The 27,201-nt window shown below is 42.4% G+C and overlaps 1 protein-coding gene across 1 annotated transcript; it reads left to right on the top strand.

Moving 5' to 3' along the window:
- Positions 1-996: 996 nt before the first annotated feature.
- DNA2 (DNA replication helicase/nuclease 2) lies at positions 997-26,874 on the top strand. The gene is made up of 21 exons (XM_060242644.1): positions 997-1,185; positions 5,489-5,662; positions 6,318-6,501; positions 7,901-8,043; positions 8,690-8,821; positions 10,846-11,062; positions 12,105-12,222; positions 12,856-13,021; positions 13,634-13,825; positions 14,607-14,837; positions 15,547-15,663; positions 15,768-15,877; positions 18,374-18,483; positions 19,896-20,120; positions 21,587-21,780; positions 21,903-21,992; positions 22,079-22,271; positions 22,738-22,827; positions 23,748-23,930; positions 25,284-25,445; positions 26,809-26,874. The coding sequence occupies exons 1-21, from the start codon at positions 1,088-1,090 to the stop codon at positions 26,872-26,874; spliced, it is 3,195 nt and encodes a 1,064-aa protein (XP_060098627.1). The 5' UTR covers positions 997-1,087.
- Positions 26,875-27,201: the final 327 nt, after the last annotated feature.

The following is a 27,201-nucleotide window of genomic DNA, read 5'->3' as shown; positions in this document are numbered from 1 at the left end:
ATAGAGTTCCACTCTCCAGAGAAGCCATTTTCTCCAGGCCAATTGATCTCTGTAGTCTGGAGATCAACTGAAATTCCAGGAGATCTACAGGCCCCAGCTGGATTGCAACCTCAGGGAGGGTTCTTGTTTTTGGTATGTTCCAAAAGAGCCTAGTACTCTGATGCTGAGTGTGAAGCCACTGCATTTCTTGACACACACCCCCCCCCCCCGGCTTGTTTCCCAAAGCAAAGAGCCAATGTTACTTCTGTTCTTCAGAAAGAGCCAGGAGGGCATCACCTTTTAACACCCATTTTGAAACAGCTGCCTCCATCACAGGAGTATGATTGGCATGGAATCCTTTTAACATTCCCGGGAACGTCCCAACATTTTGTAACAAGAATCTAGCCCTCCCCTCCCTCCATCAGCTATTTTGTTGTATAACCCCACCACCTGCCCTCAAAATGCCTACAGGCCCAACGCGGAGAAAACCCCTGACCTCAGCCATTTTTCTTGCCCCTCGATTTTTCCCTCCATGTTTATAGAACAGCGCTCCTTCGGGGAACCAACATTCTTTTCCAGACTTGCACTGAAGTTGCTTTGTGCGCTAAAAGTACAAATGCACCAAAAACGACTGTCGTGATGTCAGCTCCCTCTTGTCAATGAAGTTTACCGTCAGCTCTTTTATATGCCTGGTTCCGACTAGGTCGGCCGAGTTAACACGAAGTTGGAGGTGACAGTGCGTGATGGAGAGAAGGCAAGCAAGATGTGGTGGTGGTGGGGGGGGGTGCGTGTCTTGGAAGAATTCCTCTGTAGATATTTTACAGATGGCGCACAGCTGCTTTAAAAACTGATAGGCCGCATTCCGTGAAAAACCTAAGTTTCTCTTCGCTGCCAGAAATTTTCCTCAAAAGCAGACCTGCTAAAGGGCAACCCACAGCCGCCTCCTGCGCGCGCAAAACCCAAGCGAGGCAACCCGAGCGGCGCCTTCTCATAGGCGAGCGCGACTGTTGCGCCTGCGCCTTCCCCCAGCGGGCGGGGCGTAACTCTTGGGTATGTGCTGGAGGGTCGTTGGTCGCCTGTGCGATGAGTTGTGGACGTCCTGCTGGGCATGGCGGGGGCCCCGGAGAAGAGGGCCGAGATGGATGACGCGGTGCTGGAAGAGCTGATGGAGAGGAGCTTCTTCGAGGACGCGGCTCCCCTGGAGAGGTGCTTGCCTTAGGGCGCAGCTGCAAAAGGGCGCGCGGTTTGAATGACTCTCGGGACCGGCTTTCCTTTCCCGCTCATGTTTGTTTCCCGCTCCCCTTTCTTTGGATGCACTCCTTTTCTAATGTCATAGTTTCCCTTCCCCCCCCCCCCCCCTCCTTGTTGTAAGGCTTTCCCCCTTCCCCGGTGAAAGAGGCAAACTGAAATGTTGGGAGAACTTACGTATTGCAGGGATCTTGGTGGGTTCTTTGAATGGATACGTTATATTCTTCTGCGGGATCAGGACGGGCGCATTTTTCATTTACAGAATTTATTTTTATTATTTCACTGACTGTGCCATTGGGTGGGGTATCTTGTGCAGGTGGGGTGCCGACCTCAAGGTGGAGGCTGGAGATCTAGAATTACAGCGGATCTCCAGGCCACATACATGGCTCATTTTTAAAATTTATTTAAACATTTAGTCTACTAGTTCTGGAGAAAATGGCAGCTCTGGAAGGCAGACTCTAAACTCCCAGGCTTCACCCTCAGATCTCCAGGTTTGGTGTAGTGGTTAAGTGGCGGACTCTTATCTGGGAGAACTGGGTTTGATTCCCCACTTCTCCACCTGCAGCTGCTGGAATGGCCTTTGGTCAGCCTTAGCTCTTGTAGGAGTTCTCCTTGAAAGGGCAGCAGCTGCAAAAGCTCTCTCAGCCCCACCCACCTCACAGGGTGTCTGTTGTTGGAGGGGGGAAAGGTAAAGGAGATTGTGATTGCTCTGAGATTCAGAGTATAGGGCAGGACATAAATTCAATATCTTCTTATTATTTCCAAACCCAGAGTTGGCAGCCCTGGTTTCAAGTATATAATGGCTGCAGCCATGTCCTCAAGTGCAGTGTTCTTGTGGCAAACTTTGTTTAGCTGTGGGAAAGTGTTATGAGGAGGTGGCTGTGACAAGGGACAGATAGGATTATCACCTGATCCATTCCGGCCTGTAGCATTTAAGGCTTTGGAGATCAGCATGCCTTGCCTATGCATGTGCTCACCACCATTCTGTCTGTCATGGGGACCATATAATTGTGGAGGCAAAACCAAGTCTGTTACTGGATAGTGTCTCCTCCAGCCTTGACCACAGGGGGACTGCAATGTGATTATAGTGGGCGTTGTAGCCCCAAAAGATCATTGCATGATTAGTGCTACCCACAGCTTGTCCTGATAAAGCTAGTTGGTTTCCAGTTCCCTATTCCGTGCAGAAATGCTTGACTAGCTATGATGAAAGGGAAATGGGGAGCCTGAAAGAATCTTCAGCCTTGCCCCCAAATTGGAGTTTATGGTAAGCTGCTGGGTACATTTTGATGCTCTTGGATGAGGCAGGTATGACATGAGTGCATTTCTTCTTGTGCTGTGAAAAATCAAATGGAGGTAGGATCAAGTGGTGCATGTAAGCCCCCTGGGTTATAACTTTTATTTACTTATTTAATTCATTTCTTTCTTCCCAGTGAGGGACCCAAAGTGGCTTACATCATTCTCTTCTCCATTTGAGCCTCACAACAGGCCAGTGAGGTTGAGAGTGTGTGACTGACCCATGGTCACCCAGCAAGCTTCCATGGCACGAGTGGGGATTTGAATCCAGGTTCCCAAGATACAACACTCTTTACCACTGTGTCATACTGGCTCTTATAATTTGGAGAGGGTGAGAGGCAGGTATATTAAGCCTCCTCTTTTCTGCTTAGTGATGGAATTACTTATTTCCCTTGGTAGGATTGCCCTCCCTTAAAACTATGCTTGTCAAGGTAATGTTGGGGTGGGTAAAAAGGTAAAGGCAACCCCCTGTGCAAGCACCGGGTTGTTACCGACTAATGGGGTGACATCACATTAGGATGTTTTCTTGGCAGACTTTTACAGGGTGGTTTGCCATTGCCTTGTCCAGTCTTCTACACTTTACCCCCAGCAAGCTGGGTACTCATTTTACCGACCTCAGAAGGATGGAAGGCTGAGTCAACCTGGAGCTGGCTACCTGAACCCAGCTTCTTCTGGGATTGAACTCAGATCATGAGCAGAACTTGGACTGCTGTACTGCAGCTTACCACTCTGTGCCACAGGGCTCCTGGGTTGGGGTAGGAGACAGATGTAAAAGAGGACTGGTTAGTGGGAAGGAAGAAGGGTTACCTTAACCTTTTCCATTCCCTGCAGATACCTCTGAAGACTGTTTCAGCAGTCTAGCTTGCTTCAATTTCCTTTGACCCCCTGTGTGTAGAAAAGGAGCTCAAAATGGCTCGTGAGGGGGGTATTTGCATGGGATAGTTGGGAAGAATGAAGATTCCCTTTCAGCTGCCAGCTCTCTCCTACAAATGCCTTCTCTCCCCACTCCGCAGTGTTACAAGGTGTTGGGGGATTTCTATTGTACACCCAACAATATAAAATGCCAAAATCAAAACCCTGCAGGAACTAAAACAACCTGCAGTTATCTGAAGGCTAATACATACCCACTAATAAGTTTTAAGACCTCATAGATAAACATTATTCTGACTCCAGGTTTCTCAAAGCAAAAACAGTTTATTAGACTTCACGTTTCTCTTTAGACAGAAGGCAAACAGTTTAGATACCATTAGTACATTTTGGTTTCTTCTTTAAACAGAAGGCTTCAGATATAGGGATAGAAAGAACAGAAAACAGTTTACACAGTTAGAGCATAAAGCATACAATACAATACTGAAAATCTAAGTCAATACAGCATACAATACAATACTGAAAAATCTAAATCCCAAATCCCGTTCTATCAGAGCTATGCTCCATGTTCAATGTTTGAGGCCTCAAACAGAAATTAACAAGGATTGTTAATTTCTAGGTTAGACTGACAAAGAGGTCCCTGCCTCTGATGCAGTCTGCAGCTTTTGCTCAAAAGTGGAGGGCTTATAAAGGCTTCAACCCATCTCTTTATCAGATCTACTGGGTCACACTGCACCCCAGCTGTGTTTCTGACGTCAGCCATATGAAGCTGCCTTCAACTGAATCAGACCCTTGGTCCATCAAAGTCAGTCTTGTCTACTCAGACTGGCAGTGGCTCTCCAGGTCTCAAGCTGAGGTTTTTCACACCTATTTGCCTGGACCCTTTTTTGGAGATGCCGGAGATTGAACCTGGGACCTTCTGCTTACCAAGCAGATGCTCTACCACTGAGCCACCGTCCCTCCCCAACTGTAGCTAACTCAAAACAATCATGGCTGAGATTGTCCTTAGTTCACTTCAACCTTTCACCCACTTAGCAGCCATCTTTGCAAATGGCTGCCTCTGCCATCTTGTTTCCTCCTTGCCATATAAGGATGTTTACCATATATGGTCCTTCCTGCATGATGGTACTGAATAACTTAGAGCTCTGGTGGCCAAGTTCATAACTGCAGCCAAAAATCATAGAGAAATATAGAGGCTTCTAAAGTGTTTGAAGAGGGCCAACCTCTTCTAAATACTGCCACACAAGGCAAGGATGTCTTGTCCCACCCATTTGCTCTGCTGACTAATGCTTCTGAAAGTAATAACTGATATAGGCAGCTTTCTCATGCAGAAGATCTCTCCTTGCATCTGGATGCAGAGGTATTTTCAGTGTTTACATAGCATCTACACAGTAGGTTTTGCCACACTTACCTTGCCTTAGCCCCCTCCCCCCACCATAGTCACCATTTTCCTCTGATGGCTTTTCTTTTTAAAGAAAACTGGGAATTGTTAGATTATTGGAGTGTTATAATGATCTTACTGCCCCAATCTACTAGTTTCCAGCTTTCATTTTTTTTAAAAAAGTACGTCTCTATCCCTTTTTATTGCACAGTTTTGGGGGAATGTTGTACTTTTCCCTTATAATCCCATAATGAAAAGGCCAGATACTTCTTAATGAAAGCTTAGAACTAGTAGACTGTGGCGACTGATTGATTATGCTACAGTGATCTAGGAATTCTTGTCTTGTTCCTCCCCACTCAATTTGTTAAAAAATAGAAAAACTCACTGGTACATGTATTGGGGGGAGAAGAAATGGGGCTGAGGCAAGGAAAATGATGTCAATTCAGGTGGGACCTGCAAGAACACACAGTGCTGTCCCTTCTGAAAGGTTCCAATGTGTGTTGATATATTTATTTATCTTATTTATAGCCCTCCTTTCTCATGGACATTTTATTACAGAGTGAAATAAAATCTTAAACACTTAATATCTGAGCAAGGTTTGTATGTCAGAAGAAAGCAGATACCCAATTAACGAGAATAATTTGTACTGACATCTGTGAGCCTTCCTGTTACGGAATGGGTATAACTCCTTCATGTATTATGATGTAATTCTGATTTTAGGTTTCCAAAGAGAATAGTCGGCTTCTCTGATACAGTACTCTGCAAGGGTTTGAACAACAGGTACTGTGTTTTACGAATACAGGAAAATGGGGAACTTGAGAAACTGCTGACAGTCGCTGCTTCCACTCCGTTTGATGATTCAGAGACAGAACTATGTATCCTAAGAGATGACTGGTAACTATTACATAAATGTATACATTTTCTTTGGTGATATATGGTTATGTAGTTCTTAATTTTTAAAAATTCTGAAAAGCTAGTTCATAGAACAAGTGCTCAAAAAATATTCCAACTTTCTAGTTTTCCCCATGAAGTTTTTAAGGAATCGGGGGAGTAAAAGCCATGAAGTGGAAATAGCTCAGCAGGTAAACTGCTGAAGAGTGTGGAAGAGGACAACCAATTCCATGCCAGCCATTGTTTTACTCCATGGTTTTTGATTAATTCTTAATAACATAAAGTATTAAACTTAGTAGTGGCGTTTAGAGAGTATGTAGACTGAAACTTTTTATGACTGCCGGCAAGCTCTAAGAAGCAAAGTGTGAGCCACTGCTTCCTTAGAGATCCACAGACCCACTTTTAATCCTTTAAACACAGTTGATCTCCACAGAGTTTCCAGTTTTCTCTAACTTCTTATAGATGTATTTATTGAGGGGGAAAGAAAACATTACAATGGCCCCTGGAAAAGTTACTATGGCTTTCTTTGGAAAACTGGTCCTGCCTGTCTTTCCTTACCTATAAGTTCCGGTTGACTGTATGTTAAGTTTGTACTGTGTACAGGTATGTTACCTTGAATTTTAGTGTCTAATATATGCTTTTAAATGTGTGTGTTTAGGACATCTGTTCCAGTACAACCTGGAGATATTGTTCACCTAGAAGGAGAGTGTAACTCTGGGATCTGGACAATAGATGCTGATGTAGGATACTTAATTCTCTATCCAGACATACTGCTTTCTGGCACTACTGTATCAAACAGCATTCGGTGTATGAGGAGAGCTATACTGAGTGAAAAGTTCAGGGTAAGTAAGAAGAACATCGTGTATAACAGTTTAAAACTCTGTAGCTTATAGGTGTCTAAAATACCAGGAGATGTTATTAGTACTAAAGAAATTGCATCACTTCGGTCTTCGATACCATATTTACTCAGAAGGAACAACTTTAAATGTAAGATGACTCCATTTTTTTTTTAACTGGATATAACTGTAATGTCTGTGCAAATGTACCTGTTTTTTTTTTAATGGCATACCTGGGGGGGAAAAACTGATGTTGCGCTGATGTAAATACTATAGGTTGTAATCCCATTAGCAGAGCTTGTCTTTGTATGATACAGTGCTTAGTTCTTAAGGAACATCATACATAATAGAAACTGTTACAGAGAGCACTACTGGTCTTGGCGTACTCTTTCCTTACGTATGACTAATAAGCAGATCAGACAAAAACTGCTAGGTGTCTTGGTTTGGCAAGTTAGCTGGAAGGCTTTGATTTGGTTCTCCTGTAACAACTGAACTAAGATTTGGTCATTCATGCCAGCAGCACATTCTCTGCCTTTGCTGTGCATTTGGCTTCCTGCCCCCACCCCCCTAAGCAAACCAGTTTGCTGTTTCACATGTTCTGTCATTTCTACTGTTTGCCTGTAGGATTTCCTTACAGATGGGTAGTTTACTTAAGCAATCAGTGCGTATATTAGCTTTGTGTTTCCTTTTGTGTGCTATTCTTGACTTGCAAAAACATACAAAATCTTAATAAGTGTCATTTTAGGACATACAACCTTACATACAACCTACATTGGTTAGCCAAGACCTCTCAATAGTGTCCCTTGGGTAACCATAAAAAAGACACACCAAAGTATTCTTTGTAACTTCTTCCTTTTTCTGGATGTATCCAGTGGTCTGGACTTAGCAATTTTTAAAAATTTTAAATATGCATTTGGCTGGTGTTAAGTTGGTAGTCATACATGTAAACCATCCTGGTTATGTAAAAAGGTGGGGGAACACAAAACACATATTTTCATATTTTGGAGAACTTATATTCTACACCATGCCTCATTTCATGTTGCAGTTTAAGATAATCCCTTTAATGAAGGGATTGCTGTCTTGATTCTTTGTTTTCTGTCCTTATGCTTGAGGGATAAGGAAGGAAACTTTTCCTATGGATAGTATCTTTTCTTAAATATTTGTGCAGTGCTATGGAAGCTGATCTCAACCTTTTATACTTAGATGCCCTTTCTTCCTGTTCATGATTAGATTTTCACTGCTGGGAATCATTTTGCACATTAATCTAGAAATGAAATTGAGGTTAATTGCTGTAAAGGTAGAATTAGTTGCTATAAAGATTGCTGTTTTGTAGTGATACAGCTGTGCTGTATAAGCATTTAAAGAATATATCATACACATAACTGATTGTGCCTGTCTCTTGTAGAGGTGTGAGTCTCCTTCACGTCAAATGCTGATAGGTACAATCCTACATGAAATTTTCCAAAAAGCAGGAACAAATTTCACCCAAGAGAAGCTGCAAGAAATTGCTACATTAGTTGTTCATGGACCAAAGTATCTGAAGGAGATGTGAGTATTTCAGCAGGTTAAAATAAAAGGCAGATGCTGTGTAGTTCTAATGCTTAGCATAAGGCTTATGAACACACATGAACATGAGGTTAATGGGGGAGGGGAGGGTTCTAATTTGAACAAAAACATAGTGCGTTAACTTAATTGATTCAGAATATGTTAGTGTATATCCATATTTTCAGCAGACCATTTTGTTTATTTGCCTTTTATGATTGTCTGTGCTATATTATAATGGTAAAGGTTATATGTGGTTATTTTTTCAAATCTTAGAAATGTCTACAAATGCTAGACATCTGAGAACCTACACATTTGTATGTTTTAATATTTTAATTATGTAAATTGTGTGAATTGTTTAAATTTTAATCATGTAAACTGTATGAAATGTTTATATTCTTATGTTAGATTTTATATGCTGTAAGCCGCCCTGAGCCACCTGGTGGGAAGGGCGGGATACAAATTACAAATAAATAAATAAATATTTTTTCCCCATTTAATGGACAGAGTATAGAAACATGTATTTCGAGATCTCTCCTGTTGTCTGTTAGTTTCTCTCTCATTTTGTTCTGCTGTATAAACTTAACCTGATTGATTCAGAGTATGTAAGTGTTCTTACATCATTTAACTTTGCCTTCTTTCTCTTGCTTAGGTACCAGTTAAATATGAAACAAAGTGATATCATTCAAGAGATAGAGGAATACCTTCCCTCGTTTATTAAATGGGCAGAAGAGTTCATGTACAAGCACCGCCAGCCCAACCAGCGTAGCATGCAGCTAAAACGGTAAGAATGGCTTAAGAAAAGTGGTATTTTTAAAAGTTTGAACTTGTCAGTCCTGCAGGGAGTACTTCTTAATTGCATCAGAATTACAGAGTTCTAGGAGACTGAAAGGACAAGGTTGGGTTTCAGATTCCTGTCCTGACATGGATTTTTTTTTGGGGGGGGGGTTAAGAGCAAATGACAGAGAAGAATTCAATTCCTCCCCTCCCCCCCTCAGATTTGGATTTTTATCAAAGGGGTTTGGAAGCTGTGGTTGATTAAAACAGCTGGCTGAAAGTTCAGTTGCTTCTGTAGCATATTCTGTAACCACTGGAATCTTTTATTAAAACAATCAGCCTTAAATCTTACTGAAGTATTCCAGTTGATGTTCTCTGATGTCTAAGAACAAAGTTACTTTGTTCACCTGAAAAAATATATTTGTTCTAATTAAAACATTTGTATGCCACCTGTCCAACCAAATAGGGTCCCCAAGGCAGTGAACATCAAAGCATTTAAACACTATTTAAAATGGATAAATAAATATATAACAATGCAATAAAAACAGATACATACACAAAGCCAGTGAAGAGGGTCAATAAAAGTTTACTGGGGATATGCCAAACAAAACAAAGAGTCTTCACTGTCTGGTGAGGGACAATAGCAGAAGGGAACCGATGAATGGGGAGGGAGTTTTGTGTTTTGGCGCCACTACCAAGAAGGTTCTTTCTTGAGTTGGCTTTAAGGGTCAATACCAGCACCTTAAATTGGGCTCGGAGGCAAGGTGGGAGCCACTGCGGATGGAACAAGACAGGAGTGATGTGGCCTCTACCACCATTCCAGTCAGCATTCTGGCTGCAGCATTCTAGTACCAGCTGCAGCTTCCAGTCTTCATGGGCAGCCCCATGTACAGTGCATTGCAGTGATCTAATATAGATGTTACCAGGCCATACAGCACGGAAGCAAGATCTTCCACACCCAGGAACTGCTGCAGCTGGCTCCTTGGCCAGAGCTGGTGAAAGGCCCAGGTCCAGCAGAACCCCCAAGCTGTGAACCTTCTCCTTTAGGGAAGTGTGACCCCCATCCAGAACAGGAGACATCCCAATTTCTAGGTCAACCCTCCCCCCCCCCAAAAAAAACACACACAAAAAAACCCAACCCACTCATAGCACCTTTGTTTTATCAGGATTAAGTTTCAATTGGTTCGTCCTAATCCACCCCAAAACTGCTTCCGGGCACAAATAACGAAATGGAGTTTCCATAATTTTTTCAAGTTACAATGTCAAGGACAGTGTAACTTGATAGCATATCTGATATCCTTTCAGTTTTGCAGTTCCGTGTTTCTTAAAGAGAACTAATTTAGATATCTGAATAGATATCAAGTAATTATTTACTTACTCCATTTCTGCCTAAGCACCCAGCTTGGTTTGGAGAAGGCAACTCTTTTGTGATGTTAATGGAAACAGCAGTAGACAGGGCTTTTTTTGTAACAGGAACTCCTTTGCATACTAGGCCACACTTCCCTGAGCCAATCCTCTGAGAGCTTACAGGGCTCTTCTTACATGGCCTACTGTAAACGCTGGGAGGATTGGCTACATCAGGGGGTTGCAGCCTAATATGCAAAGGAGTTCCTGCGACAAAAAAAGCGCTGGCAATAGATAATTTGCCCGCTCTGGGTTGGAAAATTCCTGAAGATTTGGGGTTGGAGCCTGGGAAAGGCAGGATTTGATGATGGGAGGGACCTCAGTGGGATGTAATGGCACAGAGCCTACCTTTCAAAGACGCAATTTCCTCCAGAGCGATTTATCTCTGTCATCTGGAGATAAATTGTAATTTCAGGAGATCTTCAGGGTTTACTTAGAAGCTGGCAACCTCATTTGGAGGAGGAGATAATGGCAGTTGCTCTGAGGTGAGCTGTTTGAAGGGGGCTTTGCTCTCTCGCTTTTTCCCTCTGGAGCAGCAGAATTAGAGGGGACTGTAGAAAAGAAACGCTTTGTTTTCTGTGATGAACTTAATTCTAGTCAATACAATACTAATTTGTTCTCTGATAGGCCAAGAGACAACAAAGAAGACAGTGTTTGCATTGTCAAAGTTGCAGAAATCCTGGATGTTGAAGAGAACATTTGGTGTCCCAGGTTTGGTTTAAAAGGCAAGATTGACGTTACAGCTGGTGTAACCATTCATCGCAGGTCTAGAACTGAATCCAGAGTAATGCCACTGGAGCTAAAAAGTGGCAAGGAATCAAATTCCATAGAGCACAGAAGTCAGGTACAAACAGGAATAGTAACGCCTCTTTAGTAAACATTGCTTCAAATGGCAGTGCCTAGATACAAATGAGTGTTAAAGAGTATTTTGATTCATTAAATTAAGAATTGACCCTGGGTGGTTGTCATGATGGATTCTGGACTCAAATTTCTTACTGGTTTGGGAGCCCTCGGTTTCTAAATGGTTGAACTGGTCACTAGAACTCAGTGGGTAGGATACATTGGACAGATCATAGCTGAACAGTTCTGTAGCAGTCCTTTCTGCCAGCGTTGCATCTGTGTGATGGCTCCTGTTCCAGGGTTTTAAATGGAACCATTGTAGGTTATCTCTATAAACCATTTTACAGAGAAAGTCACTTTCACCTACAGTGGCCTGGATTGGATGCCATGTTGGTTTTGGGATCTGTACTGGAAATCCCTCTTGGTTGGATGAGCTCTCTTAGATTCATTCTGTAGTGTTGACAGACTGCTTTTGGAATGTCCTTTTCAGACCTTTTCCACTTGGTCCTTGACTTTCTTGGCTGGTAGCAGCTGGCCATGGAAGACTGGCCAGCCTAATCAGAATAGCAGTCCATGCAACTTACAAAGAAGCCTAAATAATAGCCCCCTCAAAGGAGACAGTCATGGTGTCTCTAATTAGGAAACCATCTAATTAGGATTCCATTTATGCCATTAATGGTAGGTCAGATATGGAGAATAAAGGAAGGCATTATATGAGAGACCAACAACTGCTGAAGCTTAAGGTCATGCGCATGTGAAATTACACTGTTGTTGAAGTGTTTTTTGCTGAAAGTGGCAATAATCTTTCTTGACATATGTGGCTAAGCCCATTCAGTGGAAAGGCATGCCTTGATCTCGTTATTAGTGGGGTTCATTTCCACAGCTCTGCACTGGTCTTTATAACTCAGTCTTTGTATGCTTATTTGCTTTACTGCTTGTCCACTGAAGTAAAGTGATGTAACCTTATTCAGTTTACTGCTATGCTTAAACTTCAGTTTTAATAGCCTTAGATGCCTTCTAACGACTTTAAAAACCTTTTTCCCCAGGTAGTTTTGTACTCCCTTATGTGCCAGGGAAGGAGAGCAGATCCTGAAGCTGGACTCCTTCTTTATCTCAAAACTGGTAATATGTTTCCTGTACCTGGAAATCGTATGGATAGAAGAGGTAATTCTTGTGTCTGAAAAAAGATTCTTGGCTTCTTGCATGTCTTTAAAAAATGTCACGTTAATAGATAGAGATGAATACTTTTATTGGTTGCTGTAGTTCTTTAGGCGCACCAGTGGGTGTCACTAAGCAAGATAAGTTGAATTGAAATAAATACTTATTCATGTATTTGGGAAGATTCTATGTACTAATGTAACTTCAGCCAAGAGGCAGAGTAGGGAACGCGTTGAAAAGTTTGCTGAATACTTTGATTTTGCCACAGGAGAGTATATTATGCTGTTAGGTAAGGAAATTTGGGGGAGGAAAGTGGCATAGTATTGCCCGACCTATTTTGTAAAATATCAGAAGCTAAGCAGGGTCGGTACTTGGATCGGAGACCACCAAGGAAGGCTCTGCAGAGGAACACAATGGCAAACCATTTCTGCTTCTCTTTTGCCTTGAGAGCCCCTTGTTGGGGTTGTCATAAATCAGTTTTGAGGTGTTGGCATTTATGTACATAAGGGAGTGTGGGTTTATTTTGACCAATTAGTATTCTTGGACAAGTTAAATAACCAGTGTTTCACTGCACTTTTACTTGTATAAATTCTTACAAGTTCCTGATTACATGTCCTTCTTTATTTCCCTTTTCTGCAGAACTTATTAAACTAAGAAACCAGTTAGCCTTCTATTTGCTCCACAGCACATATAAATCAGACATGGGAAAGCAGCAGACACAGCTTGCGCCTTTGCCTCCACTGATTAATGACAGCCGGGCATGCCATTATTGTTCCCAGAGACAGACCTGTGCCCTCTATAGCAGGTAAATCCCTTTTACATTACAAATGGCTCTTTGCTAGCTCGTCCCAATGGTAAACAGCTGATTCTACAGTTTACCATAAATAAGGCTCAGTCTCTACCACCTAGTTTTTGTATGGAAATAAATGCACCAAACAGCAAAATAATTTATTTCTTCCATACATGGCCAAGACAAAGTATGCAATATAGGATTCTCAGTTTTGGTGCCAAGAAGGATGCACACAAATGTTTGACTTCCATCTTGTCTTCAGGATCCAGTGTAATAAAACCTGTTTGTATCATGCTGTGTTATACTTGGCCTGATTTCCCCAGCCATCATCTGTATTAAACAAGAATGTAGATGCGACAGGCTGTAGACCTAAATATGGTTGTGATTACTCACTTGTCAAGATACAGGAATTAATAACAGAAAGGGATTTTAATTGCAGAAATTTTCTAGCAAGTGGGAAGGATGCATCAGAATGAACCTTCCTGGGGGTTTATCTGAAGTTAGCGTGGACTTCTTCAAGTCATGACGATATGAAGTTTCTTCATGTTTCCCATCAGACAATGCATTATGATGACTGCAGTTCTATAGGTGCTTTTTCAGGAGGTTTCATGCTAGGTTTTGTTTCAGAGCTGTAGAACAGCAGTTAAGTAACGCGATTCCTCTGGATACGGTGGCTGCTATTGAGAAGGAGACCCAGCATCTGAAGCCCGTGCACTTGGAGTACTTCCGCCTCTGGTGCTTAATGCTAACTTTGGAGAGTCAATGCAAAGATGAAAAAAGGGGGTGTAGAAACATATGGATGATGACTGCTGCAGAAAGGTATGTTGAAGCGTTATTGATCTTGCGGTTGTAATTTGCTTCTGATATTAGAGTTCTGTTTTTTTCTAAGTCTTCCTTACCAAGGTAGATCAAGATGGGTAGCCGCGTTACGTCTGTCTGCAGCGGTAGAAAAGAGCAAGAGTCTAGTAGCGCCTTAAAGACTAACAAAATTTGTGTGTGGGGGGGTATGATCTTTTGTAAGTCATTGGTGACTTCTTCAGATGAAGTGAGCAGTGACTCATGAGAGCTCATACCCTCCCACAAATTTTGTCCGTCTTTAAGGTGTTACTGGACTCTTGCTCTTTCTACTTCACCAAGAGTAAAGGTTAGAAATAAGTATATGAAACATTGTTCTTAATGGTTAAGCTGTATGGTCATAAGATAGGGGCCCCCAACCTCAATGAGACTCAGGGGACTCTTGGACTTTGAAAAGAGATAGAGGGCACCACCACAAAATGGCTGCCATGTGGGCTGGAGCCAGTCACAAAATGCTGGGAGGATCCAAACCAAGCACAAACCTATGACTGAGGTGGCTTTTTCCAAAATAGTCCCTGCAACACAAAGTTGATGCCTCTAGGACCCTTCTGAAACAGTTTCTGCTCCACTGAAGCAGAGGAAAGGTAGCTGTGATTTGTTACTTTGGCGGAGAGGGAAGTGGGCAGTAGGAAACACTGAGGTGAGTGCTATGGTGCCCAAAGCTTCCTCGTTGGAGATCACTGTGATAAGAGATAACAACCATGTACTGCAAGTTGCTCAAGACTTCTGTTTTAAATGTTTGCAGAGAGAAACATGGGGATTGCATTGGAAATATGAGCAGAATTGAAGGTGTCCAGGAGGTGTCCGATGGACAGCATCTACACTGGTTCCAGCGTAAAAACAATCCTATGCCTGCAACAACCCTGATGGTAGGAGACAGGGTTGTTGTGAGTGGCGAAGACAGCACTTTACTTGGCTTGTCTACTGGCTACGTTCAAGAAATCAGCAGAACCAAAATCTCCTGTTTATTGGATAGGTAATATAATTTAGGTTTTTTTTAAAAAAACCTTTTTCTTCTCTGGACTTAACAGGGTAATTGATATAAATAAATTCTCTGTAGGGTTGAATTTCTTCACAGGCAACAGAAGACTCATGAACTAATCCTCCCCTATTCAAATGCTGATGCAGATATTAATAATTGTAATAATTCTGCTTCACACTTTTCAGAGTAACATAAGTGAAAGCAGTTTCCTGCTGCATGGAGTTTATAGCCTAAATTTAGAATTGGTACGTATGACAATGGTGAAGCTAAAGTATGAAATTAATGGAGAGAGATTTACGTGTTGTGGTAATGTCTTAAGTTTATGGTGATACCATCATGGTTTGGTGGGGGGGGGGTTTACCTGCCTTGCTTAGTATTGAATTTGATGATTTATTTTTATTGGCTTCCACTGAGGTGGGAAAGGACTGTTTCATGCCACCTCAGACTTTAGTACTTTGGACTGTTCTACAAATTTATGTTTGTAACATTAATGTTGTATGCACGTTTCCAATGTGTATTATATAGCTGCATAAGCCGGAGAGCTAAGATGTGTGATATTTCCCTGTTGTCTGTTAACAGATGTGGAAAACCTGTAGTGCTGCTTTATAAGAGCTTGTCAGAAGTAGATGTTCAGTTTAAATCATGTCTTAGAACTGATATGGGTCCTTGAATCTAATTGCCCGTTCTCTCTAACATATTCCAGAAACTTGTCCAGTCTGTCCAAGGATGTTGTATTTAGGTTAGACCATGAAGAAGGAGCTTTCGGCATTGATGCCCCCTTAGCAAACCTTTCTAAATTGATGGAAAATTCTCCTGTCAGGTTTGTCATGTTGATTTTATTTCCATATTTTGTTTCTTACCTAGATTCCTATTCTTAATTTTGACATTATTCCTTTCTCTCTGTCAACTCTTTCCACTCTTCAGTGAAAAGCTTCGTAATTTGATAATAGAATTTCACAAGCCTCAGTTCATCGAGCACCTGAGTGCTGTCCTTCCTGCCGAAGCAAAGGAGACGGTTGCAAACATTCTGAAAGGTACAGCATTTCGAAACACTTTCTGGTATAGTTTCAAGTCCGATGTTCCATTTAGGAAATTTGTCTTTTCCTTCCCAATGAAACCCACATTAATCAATAAATATTCTGCTTAAAGGTTCAGGTGTAGAATCGTCTGATTTGAAACAGGGTTAATGTTCCTTATGGCATCAGTAGTAGTAGACCCATTGAAACATAAAATATTCATGTTGACTTGGTCTGTTTTTCAAGCTACACCAACGCTTGCTTTGCTAGAAAGGACAGCATGGGAAGTATTGTTAATGAGGAAGGGTCATGGCTCAGGAGTAGAGCTTATAACAGGTCCCAGGCAATGTTCCCTCTAAGCTGTGGAGTCTTGTGAGCAAAAATCCTACTTTGTGATTTACTGACATCAAAGTTGTGAGCTACTGCATAAATTAATTTGCTCTGGGGCCATTTTTTCTGAGCTAAGGCAAAAATATGTGTGCCGGAGGCTAAAAAACCCCTGTGAGCTAGCTCACCTTAACTCAGCTGAGAGGGAACACTGGTCCCAGGTTCAGTCTCTAGCACAGAGGTGGCCAAACTGTGGCTCAGGAGCCACAATGTGGTGCTTTCACACATATCGTGTGGCTCTCAAAGTCCCCACTACCCTGTCAGCTGGCTTGGAGAAGACATTTCTCTCTTGAAATCTCTTTGCCAAGCCAGCCAGCAGCTTGGAGAATACATTTAAAGTTGCTCTCTTTCCACCTCTCTCTCCTGCTCCCCATCTATTTCCTTCCTTCCTTCCTTCCTTCCTTCCTTCCTTCCTTCCTTCCTTCCTTCCTTCCTTCCTTCCTTCCTTCCTTCCTTCCTTCCTTCCTTCCTTCCTTCCTTCCTTCCTTCCTTCCTTCCTTCCTTCCTCCCTTCCTCCCTTCCTCCCTTCCCCCCTTCCCCCCTTCCCCCCTTCCCCCCTTCCCCCCTTCCCCCCTCCCCTCCCTTCCCCTCCCTTCCCCTCCCTTCCCCTCCCTTCCCCTCCCTTCCCCTCCCTTCCCCTCCCTTCCCCTCCCTTCCCCTCCCTTCCCCTCCCTTCCCCTCCCTTCCCCTCCCTTCCCCTCCCTTCCCTTCCCTTCCCTTCCCTTCCCTTCCCTTCCCTTCCCTTCCCTTCCCTTCCTTCTGTGTGGCTCTTACATTAAGCAAGTTTGGCCATTCCTGCTCTAGCCTCTCCATCTCAGTTGGCAGGTGCTGGGAAAGAGCTTTCTTTGAGGTCTTGGGGGACTGCTGCTGGCCAGAGCAGGCAACTGGCTATGGTCTGATTTGGTATATCACAATTTCATATGTTCTTAGAGCCTGCTGTGTCCTTAAGGCTCAGGGCACAGAAGAGGATTTCACAGAATTTTCACAACACTCTGACTAAGAAGGTTAATGTTACAAAAGCTGAAGCTGAACTTGTCTCAGCCAGTCAAGGAGTGAACTAGGATTCCAAGCTAGCTTCACATTAAAATCTTCTGTTGGTGGATCTTACTCAGGTATGTGCCTGCACTTTTCAGGCAGTGCATGTTAAGGGCAGAAAATGGTTATTCCAGGCAGAACCAATATCTTTAATTTCTTCTAAAAGCAAACTGCTTGAGAGCCCTGCTTGGCTATTTGTAGTAACATGGTGGCTTTCTTTCAACTTTTGAGATGGGCTTTGCTATAGTAAATCAACCATTCTGATTTTGAAGTAAGTTTGAAAATAAACCCACAAAAAGACTGTTTACTAGCCAGCCTCATTGTGCATGCCTGCACTAGACATTTGTGGTACATTGACTGCCAAAAACGAAAATGAAGGAAAGGCTCTTCCTCTGTTGCTTTCCGCAACATCTGATGTTTAAACTGTGGTCCTGTGTGTTGCATGTGCATCTTACGTCAAGCCACTGTGGTGCAGAGGTTACAGAGATTGACCAGGATTAGGGAAATCCCAGGTCAGATCCCCAGTCGATGATGAGACTGACTTTGGGGCCAGTCACTCTTCAGCTTGAGCCACTGTGAAGATAAATTAGAGTATGTGTGGTGAGGGGAACGACATAATGCTACCCTGAGTTTCTCAGAGGAAAGGTGGGATAACAGTGTAATAGGTGGCATTCCCTGTAGCTCAGTAGAAATGACTTCTGCATCAACAAGGTAGGGCTGGATTGCAGGAGGCATGTTGTGGTTGTATGTAAGTAACTGGGTTTTTGTTTTTAAAACGTTTTCATGTCAAGGGATAGAGATGTATTCCCCCCCCCCCTTAAATAACTTCTAAGTTGAAGGAGCTTGCAATTTTAGATACACACAGCCAGGGTTTTTTTTTTGTAGCAGGAACTCCTTTGCATATTAGGCAATACACCCCTGATGTAGCCCATCCTCCAAGAGCTTACAGGGCTCTTATTACAGGGCCTACTTGTAAGCTCCAGAAGGATTGGCTACATCAGAGGTGTGTGGCCTAATATGCAAAGGAGTTCCTGCTACAAAAAAAACCCTGCACACAGCGTTACTGAAGTTTCTTTGTTTTGTATACTGAAGGTCTGAATAAGCCTCAGAAGCAAGCAATGAAACAAGTGCTGCTTTCAAAGGACTACACTCTCATCGTTGGGATGCCTGGAACTGGGAAGACCACTACAATATGTGCTCTGGTGAGACCGTAACTATGTGTAGAAATTAAATAAGAACATAAGAGAAGCCATGTTGGATCAGGCCAGTGGCCCATCCAGTCCAACACTGTGTCACAGTGGCCAAAAAAACCCAAGTGCCAAAAAACCCAGACAACATATGTTTTATTAGGGTTTGTAGAATCTTTCGGGCTCAAGTGCCGTGTTCTACTGGAGAAAGTTTTTTTCCCAGAAGTTTCGTTCTCAGCTGCAGAGAACATCCTCAGTGGCGTTGCAGCCGGAGCACATTCCACAGAACAATCAGCACATTCCACAGAACAATCAGCACAGTCAACAACCATCTTCCTTATCTTCACACCCCTTCCAACCCTCCCAGCAATTAACACAGAACAATGGTCACATTCAACAGCCAGTTTCCTTATCACTACCCTTCCAGGAAGCCCCACCAAACAATGGGCACATCCACAAACCAATTGCCCTTTCACCACACCCCCTCCAGCCTAGAAATAGCAGCTCTCCAGCAGCCCTGGCCTCACTCAATGCACAGCAGCCAAGAAGGTCAGAGCGCCTGCTCCGGCTGCAACGCCACTGAGGATGTTCTCCGCAGCTGAGAACGAAACGTCTGAAAGAAGAACTTTCTCCAGTAGAACACGGCACTTGAGCCCGAAAGATTCTACAAACCCTAATGATGTTACCAGCCATGAAAACCTGAAATCTTTGATAACATATGTTTTGTTTTGTATAGGGGATACTCTTTTTAGAGAGACAGTTGTAATATCTGATAGCAGTTTAGCCGTGTGGTAGATTCCAATATTATGGTATAACGTGTAATTAAAAGTAGATTCAAAGCCCTTGAAGAGAACTAAATTTAAAAACTAATTTAGAGTATCAATTTTCACTGGTGTAGATTTATATCTTGATGGAGGGTTTATTTCAGCCCAAAAGCTTTTTTTATATATATAATAACAAATGACCGAATTAACATTACAGTCCTAAGAAAGTCCACTGAGAATCTTACTCAGGCCTATTTGTTGGGGCTTATTCCCAGGAAAATATTTTTTAGGATTGCACTGTAAAGGTTTCTTGAGGAAGGATACTGGATTTGGACACAATGAAGGGGTGTATCCTACCCACCCTGATGGTCCCACTGGTGGCAGATGGAAGGCAGACAGGTTGTGTCATCTGGAAGGGAATTCTGCATTGGTGGAGAGACGCCTGGCTGGTTTGGGCCTTCTGCTTCTTGCAGGCATAAGTGTTAGAAAACCCTGGACTGTAGATAAATGCTGTAATCATCATCTGGAGACATTCACCTATATGACTTGAAGAGGTTTCTAAAAAAAAAAAATCTTGTAAGGAGAAAGGTAGATTAACTATTCATTGCAGCACCCAAACTTCAATGGTTCCTTCCTTTCCTTCTCTCCTTTCCTGCATTTTAGGTCCGCATTCTTTATGCTTGCGGTTTCACCGTTCTGTTGACCAGCTTTACTCACACCGCAGTCGACAATATCCTTCTGAAGCTCGCAAAGTTCAAAGTTGGCTTTTTACGGCTGGGGAGAGCTCAGAAAGTTCATCCAGACATACGCAAGTTTACGGAAGAAGAAATCTGCCGATCTAGGTCTATTAAAACTGTAGCCCACCTGGAGAAATTGTATGATAGTCAGGTAAGAAAAATGGTGGTCCAAGAGAGAGCTACCTGGAAGACAAATTGTTAGCTAGCAGGAATTTTGTTTTGGGTGTTAGGCTTTCAAATCTGAAGGTTGGTAATGAGCCTCTGGCAAACTTTAATTAAAGTGTGCGGTAAAATAATCTGTTTTACATGCTTGACTTGCACAGAAAAGAAACAAAATATTCAGATCATTCTAAAATAGCATGGGGTTGGATCCTGCAATTCTTTCTACTGACAGTGTAGACTTTGGGCGTTTTCCCACAGAGCTTACCTCGGAGCGACGTCCCTCTTCACCGCGCAGCGTCTGCGCGGATTTCCCACCAACTGATCCGCATAACCAGGAAGAGCCGCGGCTTTTGCGTCGCTACCGTAAACTGGTTTTTAGTGGTTTACATCTGCGACGCAAAAGTCCGGCACTTCCTGGTTATGCGGAGTAGTTGGTGGGAAATCCGCGCAGATGCTGCGTGGTGAAGAGGGACATGGCTCCGAAGTAAGCTCTGTGGGAAAACGCCCTTTGTCAGCAACACAAACCTGGTAAGGCAAGAAGCCCCTTCACTGACAGTAAGGTGCAGCCCAAGTGGAGAGTCTGGGAACTTCCATGATCAGATTTACTTGTGGCTTGTTGGGTATGCCCAGAGGTATGTCGGAATGGTCTGACCTGGATGGCCAAGCCTAGCCTGATCTCATCAGACCTTGGAAACTAAGCAGGGTATTTGGATGGGAGAACACCAAGGAAATCTAGGGTTCCTTCACAGAAGCAGGCAATGGCAAACCACCTCTGAAACATCTCTTGCCTTGAAAACCACATGAGGGATTGCTGTAAGCCAGCTCTGACTTGAAGGCACATTCCACCAGCAACGCTTATTCCTAAAGTGGTGTAAACTATCTTGTAGAGCTTGTCCATTCATAAAGTGATCCATGAACTTTGGGAATATTAGTCTCCGTAGTTTACCTCAAATGCTTCTGATGTGCAGGAGCCCCATCAGTAACAAATTCTCTGCTTTTGAATAGTGCTGTTTAAGTTTTAATAAGAACAGAACTAATGCAAGGTATGGAGTTAAACTTATACTGTTTATATCAACTTGTTTTGTAGTATTCATAGCCTTTGTCACCCCAAAGTCTCAGTGCAGATAAAAATAAAATGTGCTGCAAATAATGTTGTATGTAATTAATTATTTTGTTTTTGTTGTTGTTTTCAAGGCAAGAGACATTCAGAGGTGATTTGCCATTAACTGCCTCTGCATTGCAACCCTAGTAATCTTTGGAGGTTTCTCATCCAAATGCTAGCTAGGGCTTGTTCTGCTTGGCTTCCAAGATCTGACGAGATTGGACAGCCTGACCAATTTTGGACTGGTCGGACACTCTTCCGAGCTGTGAAAATACTTGTGAATTTTCTCACATACATAAGTTAGTCCACAGAATAAAGCTTGGTAAATCACACTTTCTCATCTTTCTCCTCAGCCAATAGTCGCAACCACATGCATGGGAATAAACCATCCGATATTTACTCATAAGAGGTTTGACTTCTGCATAGTGGATGAGGCTTCTCAGATCAGCCAGCCCGTCTGCCTGGGCCCTCTCTTCTGTTCGCTGCGATTTGTGCTGGTGGGAGACCATCAGCAGCTACCTCCGCTCGTGCAGAATGCAGAAGCAAGGTAATCTGAGTCACTGCTGGCGGCGGCTGATTTGGTCACTGCCGGCGGAGACTGCTCTCTCTAACCATATTAACAAAGCCATTTGTAAGGCAGCGAACTTGACGGGCTCCTTTTTGTAACAGGGATCTTGGCATGAGCGAAAGCTTATTTAAGAGACTGGAACAGAACAAGAACGCTGTCGTGCAGCTAACTGTGCAGTACCGAATGAACAGGTATCTGGAACCACCATTCGACGTCTGGTCATTGCAGGCGACAGGATGTTCAGATCTGATACTCTTTTGCTTTTACAACCCCATAGTGAAATTATGTCGCTGAGTAACAAGCTGATGTATAATGGCAAACTGGAATGTGGCTCTGAGAGGGTGTCCAAAGCTGTAGCGGATTTACCAAATTTAAGAGCGTTGAAACTGGAGCAGGAGTATTCCTCGGGGACATGGCTCAGAGAGACCCTGAATCCGAACAACCCTGTTTGTTTTCTTAACACAGAGAAGGTAGCTATTGATTTCCTTTTGATTCAAAAGCAGTTCTGTTCCATTTCTGAATTCAGTTTTACTCTATTTGAACAGGGAAAGCAGAATGCTTTTGAACTGTCATATTTTGGCGTTATATTACTAGTTTGCTTATGTTAAAGGAGACTAGACAAAGTCTGTAGTGTGTAGTGGATAGAGTGAGGGACGATCTGGGGTTTGAATCCCCACTTCTACCATGGAAACTCACTGGGTGACCTTGGGCCCATCACACAAACTCACAGCTTGGCCTACATCACAGGGTAGTTGTTAGTAAAGAAAGGAGGAGAGAACGAGGTTCTAAGCCACTCTGAGTCCCAGCTGTTGGGAGCAAAGTGGGATATAAATAAATGCAAATGCAGGCGGTTTTTCTGTCATAAGCAAATATAATTAACATTTTTTCCTAATCCAGCAAAGAAATGTTTGGCCTTTTTTATATATTTAAATTTAGGTTCCAGCACCAGAGCATACAGAAAAAGGTGGCATAAGTAATATGACGGAGGCCAGATTAGTAGTCTTTCTGACATCTTTGTTCATCAAGGTAACTATCTTGCATTTACTGTTTGGAGGGAAAAGTGTTTTTAAATGAAGTAAAATTAATCTGAACATTAAACATTGCTTAATAAATCAAGGTGGATTTTTTTTAGTTAGCTCTTTGTGGTTTTTACACACAAGCTAATGTGGGAAAGGCTCTTCTAGCAGTGTGAATGGGTTTCTCAGCATTCAAACAAGAGCTTGCGGAAGAGTACCCAGCATGCTGGTCAACTAGCATTGGCACAGATGTTGCCTTTGCAGTAGCTAGCAGTATTAGAAAATTCCTCACTGCTCAGTGGAATGGCGTATTTACACCCCAGTAAGTCTAGATGGCATCATTTTTTACTAAAAACTTGCCTGTGTGATTGAAAAACACTTTTTAGGTATCTGAAGAAGGGTGCATGCACGTGAAAACTGATACCCAGAATTAAACTTTGTTGTTCGTAACGGTGCCACTGGACTTCAACTTTGTTCTGCTGCTTCAGACCAACCCACCTGAAGGTAGCAAAAGAACATCCGTAATTACAAATACAGTTAAGTTTCTTTTAGAATGCAGGGCTTACCACCAGTACTATCTTCATGTGTATTGTATGTATGTCAATCATTTAATTAACCTTCACAGCTGCAAATACAATTTTTAGCATAGGTGTCATTTGACATAGTTTAAATCCAGAGCTTTTTCTTTTTTTTTTTTTTAAGCAGGAACGCACAGAAATGCAGTTCTGGCTGGTTTGGTATCAGGGGGTGTGGCTTAATATGCAAACAAGTTCCTGCTGGGATTTTTCTACCAAAAAAGCTCTGTTTATATCTAAATAAATATATTGTGCATGACATAGCAGTTTGGTGAAGGGCTGATTCACAGAGTATGCTCTAGAGTGGCTTTTGTTCCTTGGTGCCATAACATAAATCCCTTGTGTTATCTCTTAGGCTGGCTGCAAGCCATCAGATATTGGGGTCATATCTCCATACAGACATCAGCTAAAGATAATCACAGACCTAATGACAAGTTCGTACATCAATAAGGTTGAAGTAAATACTGTGGACAAGTACCAAGGGAGAGATAAAAGTATCGTCATAGTCTCTTTTGTGAGGAATCATAGTGATGGAAATGTAAGTAAACCACATTTGGGAACTGTTGAGCCATTCCTAGGTTTTTGATAGTTCAGACTTAATTCAGCTTAAAATTGTCCTTGCCTAAATATTATGGAAATTGTGTGTGTGTGAGGTGCCATCAAGTCACAGCTGACTCATGGTGACCCCAGCAAGGGGCTTCCAAGGCAAATGAGAAGCAGAGGTGATCAGCCATTGCCTCCCTTTGCAGAGGCTTCCTTGGTGATCTCCCCTTTCAGGTACTGACCATGTTTAGCTTCTGAGGCTGGGATGCATCATGCTGCCTTCCCTCCCAACATGGAAGTTAGTAAAGAAGAATACTAAATGTACACACTTACCAAACTGATCAGAAAAGTAAATAGAATTTTGCAATGGTAAGAGGAAGCATCACAGAGAAAGCGTCTCAGAGTTACTGTACAGATGGCACCTTACTCTGTGTATCTCTAATAAAACTTTCTGTTCACAATGCTACAGATGCTATGATAACATTGATTCATACCTTCCCATATGGTAGAGCTGCAAAAAAAAGAAAAGATCAATTAACATTTAAAAAAAAAATTAACACCAGAGCCGACATAGTTGTATTACGTTTGTTTGCAGATCTGACTCTGCTGTTCCCTTGTGCTGATAGATTGATTTATTGTGTGTGATTTACTCCCATCTTGTTGCCTTATTAGCTGTTTTAAGACTAAGAAGACAGGACGGGGGGTGGGGGGAGACACATACTTTAAATACATGCCTTGCAAGAGCAAGGATCCAAATAACTTCACAGTTGGCCTAAAGGGGCTTCAGATGTGTTCTTTGGAGAGTTCCTGCAGCAGGCTTGACCAACCAGTTTTGAAAGTCGGATAGCAGTCTTATCTCCTCTTTCTTCAAAATAAACCCGGTACTGATGCCTCAGGACATACACATTTTTTGGGTGTACCTACAGTAGCTGTCGAGTCCTGACTTTAATTTTCCTGCAGCTGACATGTGGCCAGGAATATTTTGTATTCCTTTTGTAAGCAGATATGAAAACAGCAAACTGCTCCAGACTGAAGGCAGTCAGGCAAATATGGTGCCTGTTGTTTGAAACATAATTGTAGCTAGATGCAGAACCTTAAAATCAGGTAAGCTGAGGAGGGGCTGTGGCTCGGTGGTAGAGCCTCTGCTTTGTATGCAGAAGGTCTCAAGTTCATTCCCCGGTATCTCCACTTAAAATAACCAGGTAGCAGATGATGTGAAAGACTTCTGCCTGAGACATTGGAGACCTGCTGCCAGTCTGGGTAGACAATACTGTCCTTGATAGACCAAGAGTCTAATTCAGTATAAGGCAGCTTCATGCATTCCTGTGTCTATCCTTGCATTTGGCAGGTTGGAGAACTTCTGAAGGACTGGAGACGTCTTAATGTGGCTATTACAAGAGCTAAACACAAATTAATCATGCTGGGTTGTGTGCCATCCTTATGCCACTATCCTCCACTGAAGAAATTACTCTGCCATTTGAATAGTGAAGCTATGATATCCTTTGTGCACGTATGTATTTTTTATCTGTGTGCAGTTACTTATTTAGTCAAAGGTTATTTAGATACGCTACAATGATGAAACATTTTTTTCAAGCATGTTTTTTTTCTAAAAACCTGCTCTTTCAAATATGAGAGGGTTATAGTGCAGTCATTGTAGGTGTAGGAGGCATACACCTTTGTTATGTCTGATGCAGGGATGGCCAAACTTGCTTAACATAAGAGCCACATAGAATAAATGCCAGATGTTTGAGAATTGCAAGACATGAATGTTAGACGTTTGAGAGCGTGAAGGAAGGCAGGCAAGCAGGCAAATAGATGGGGAAAGGGAGAGTTGGAAAGAAAACAACTCTAAATGCATTTTCCAAGCCACCAGCTGGCTTGGCTTGAAATAAGTGATTTAAAGAGACAAATGCCTTCTCCAAGGCTGCTGACAGGGTGGGGGTGGGGGGGCTTTGAGAACCACATGTGGCTCCCAAGCCATAGTTTAGCCACCCCTGGTCTTATGCATGACAGAAGTTGTAAGAATCTGGCATTCATTTTCTATTTCTGTCCAGCTGCATGATTTTTGCAGTCTGTACACTAATGATGTCAATATCCTTGAGGTGGTTTAACTTCTGCTGAACATTTTAGATATACTGAAGTCAGATTTTATACTAGGATGCCCCTAGAGAAGTGTTAAACACTTTGGTGTGGCACTCCTTGTTGCGAGGGCTGGAATTCACCCTAAAATTCCCTTCTGGGGTATAGAATAACTTAAAATCAAAGCACTGAAAACTTTATGGGAGCTTAACAGTCAAGATGGAAGAAGACACTGACCATTTTTCCTCTTACCTATTGTGAACTACCAGTGAATTACTCAGTGTTCCATACTGAGTGTGATGTCAGGTTTAAGTTTTATCCCATGCCCAAATTAAAAATGTTAATCTTATTTATTTCACTTGTACCCTGCCCTCCCCAACGGCAACCCAAAGCAGCTTGCATCATTCTCCTCTCATCCATTTTGTCCTCACTGAGGTAGGTTAGGTGGAGAGAGTGTAACTGGCCCAAGGTCAGCTGGTAGGTTTCCATGGCAGCAGACAGGTTTGAACTTGAGCCTCCCAGATCCTAATCTGACTCTGAGCACTACATCATATTGGCTTTGTATCTTCTCTGTCTCGTACATGTTACAAAATTTGTTTTCCTCAACATCTCTCACATTGTCACTCTTCCATTTGGGGCACATGAATATGCCTTTTGTCACCTCCTGTGACAAGAGTTTTAGGACATCAAAAGGAAAATCTTGCCATTGCAATGGAAACTTGAAAGCCATATTGTCAACTGCATTTCATTTTAATGTAGGTTTTTCTTATAAACACAAATTTCTTGCTACAAAGTTGGATGTTTTTAACACTTGGGTGTCTTTAGCACTTGGTGACTGTGTTGGTACAGATCCTGTATAACTCTAAACATATAAACAGCTGCTTTTATCCCCTTGGATGAATAGTGTCTGTGCTGTGAACCAGCCAAAGCTAAGCCTTTTGCTTTCTCATTGATAATGTGGGAAGCATGGCATATCTTGAATGTGTGCTTAGTTCTCCCACTAACATTACTGGGAATTCAAGTGCCTTAAATTATGTGTTTGACATAGACTATAGATTTTAGTAAGAAAGATCTTCTGAACTTTTTATTAACATTTGAAACACCAAACTTGTTATAATTGTTGGAAAAGAAATAACTGCCAGTTCCAAATGCAGTATATATGCTTGTGCCTTCTGGTTTGTAAAGAA

Source organism: Heteronotia binoei, chromosome 6 (genome assembly GCF_032191835.1).
Source record: "Heteronotia binoei isolate CCM8104 ecotype False Entrance Well chromosome 6, APGP_CSIRO_Hbin_v1, whole genome shotgun sequence".
NCBI classification, from domain to species: domain Eukaryota; kingdom Metazoa; phylum Chordata; class Lepidosauria; order Squamata; family Gekkonidae; genus Heteronotia; species Heteronotia binoei.
Note: the sequence above shows the minus strand (reverse complement) of the source record. Positions and strands in the feature narration are given on the sequence as shown.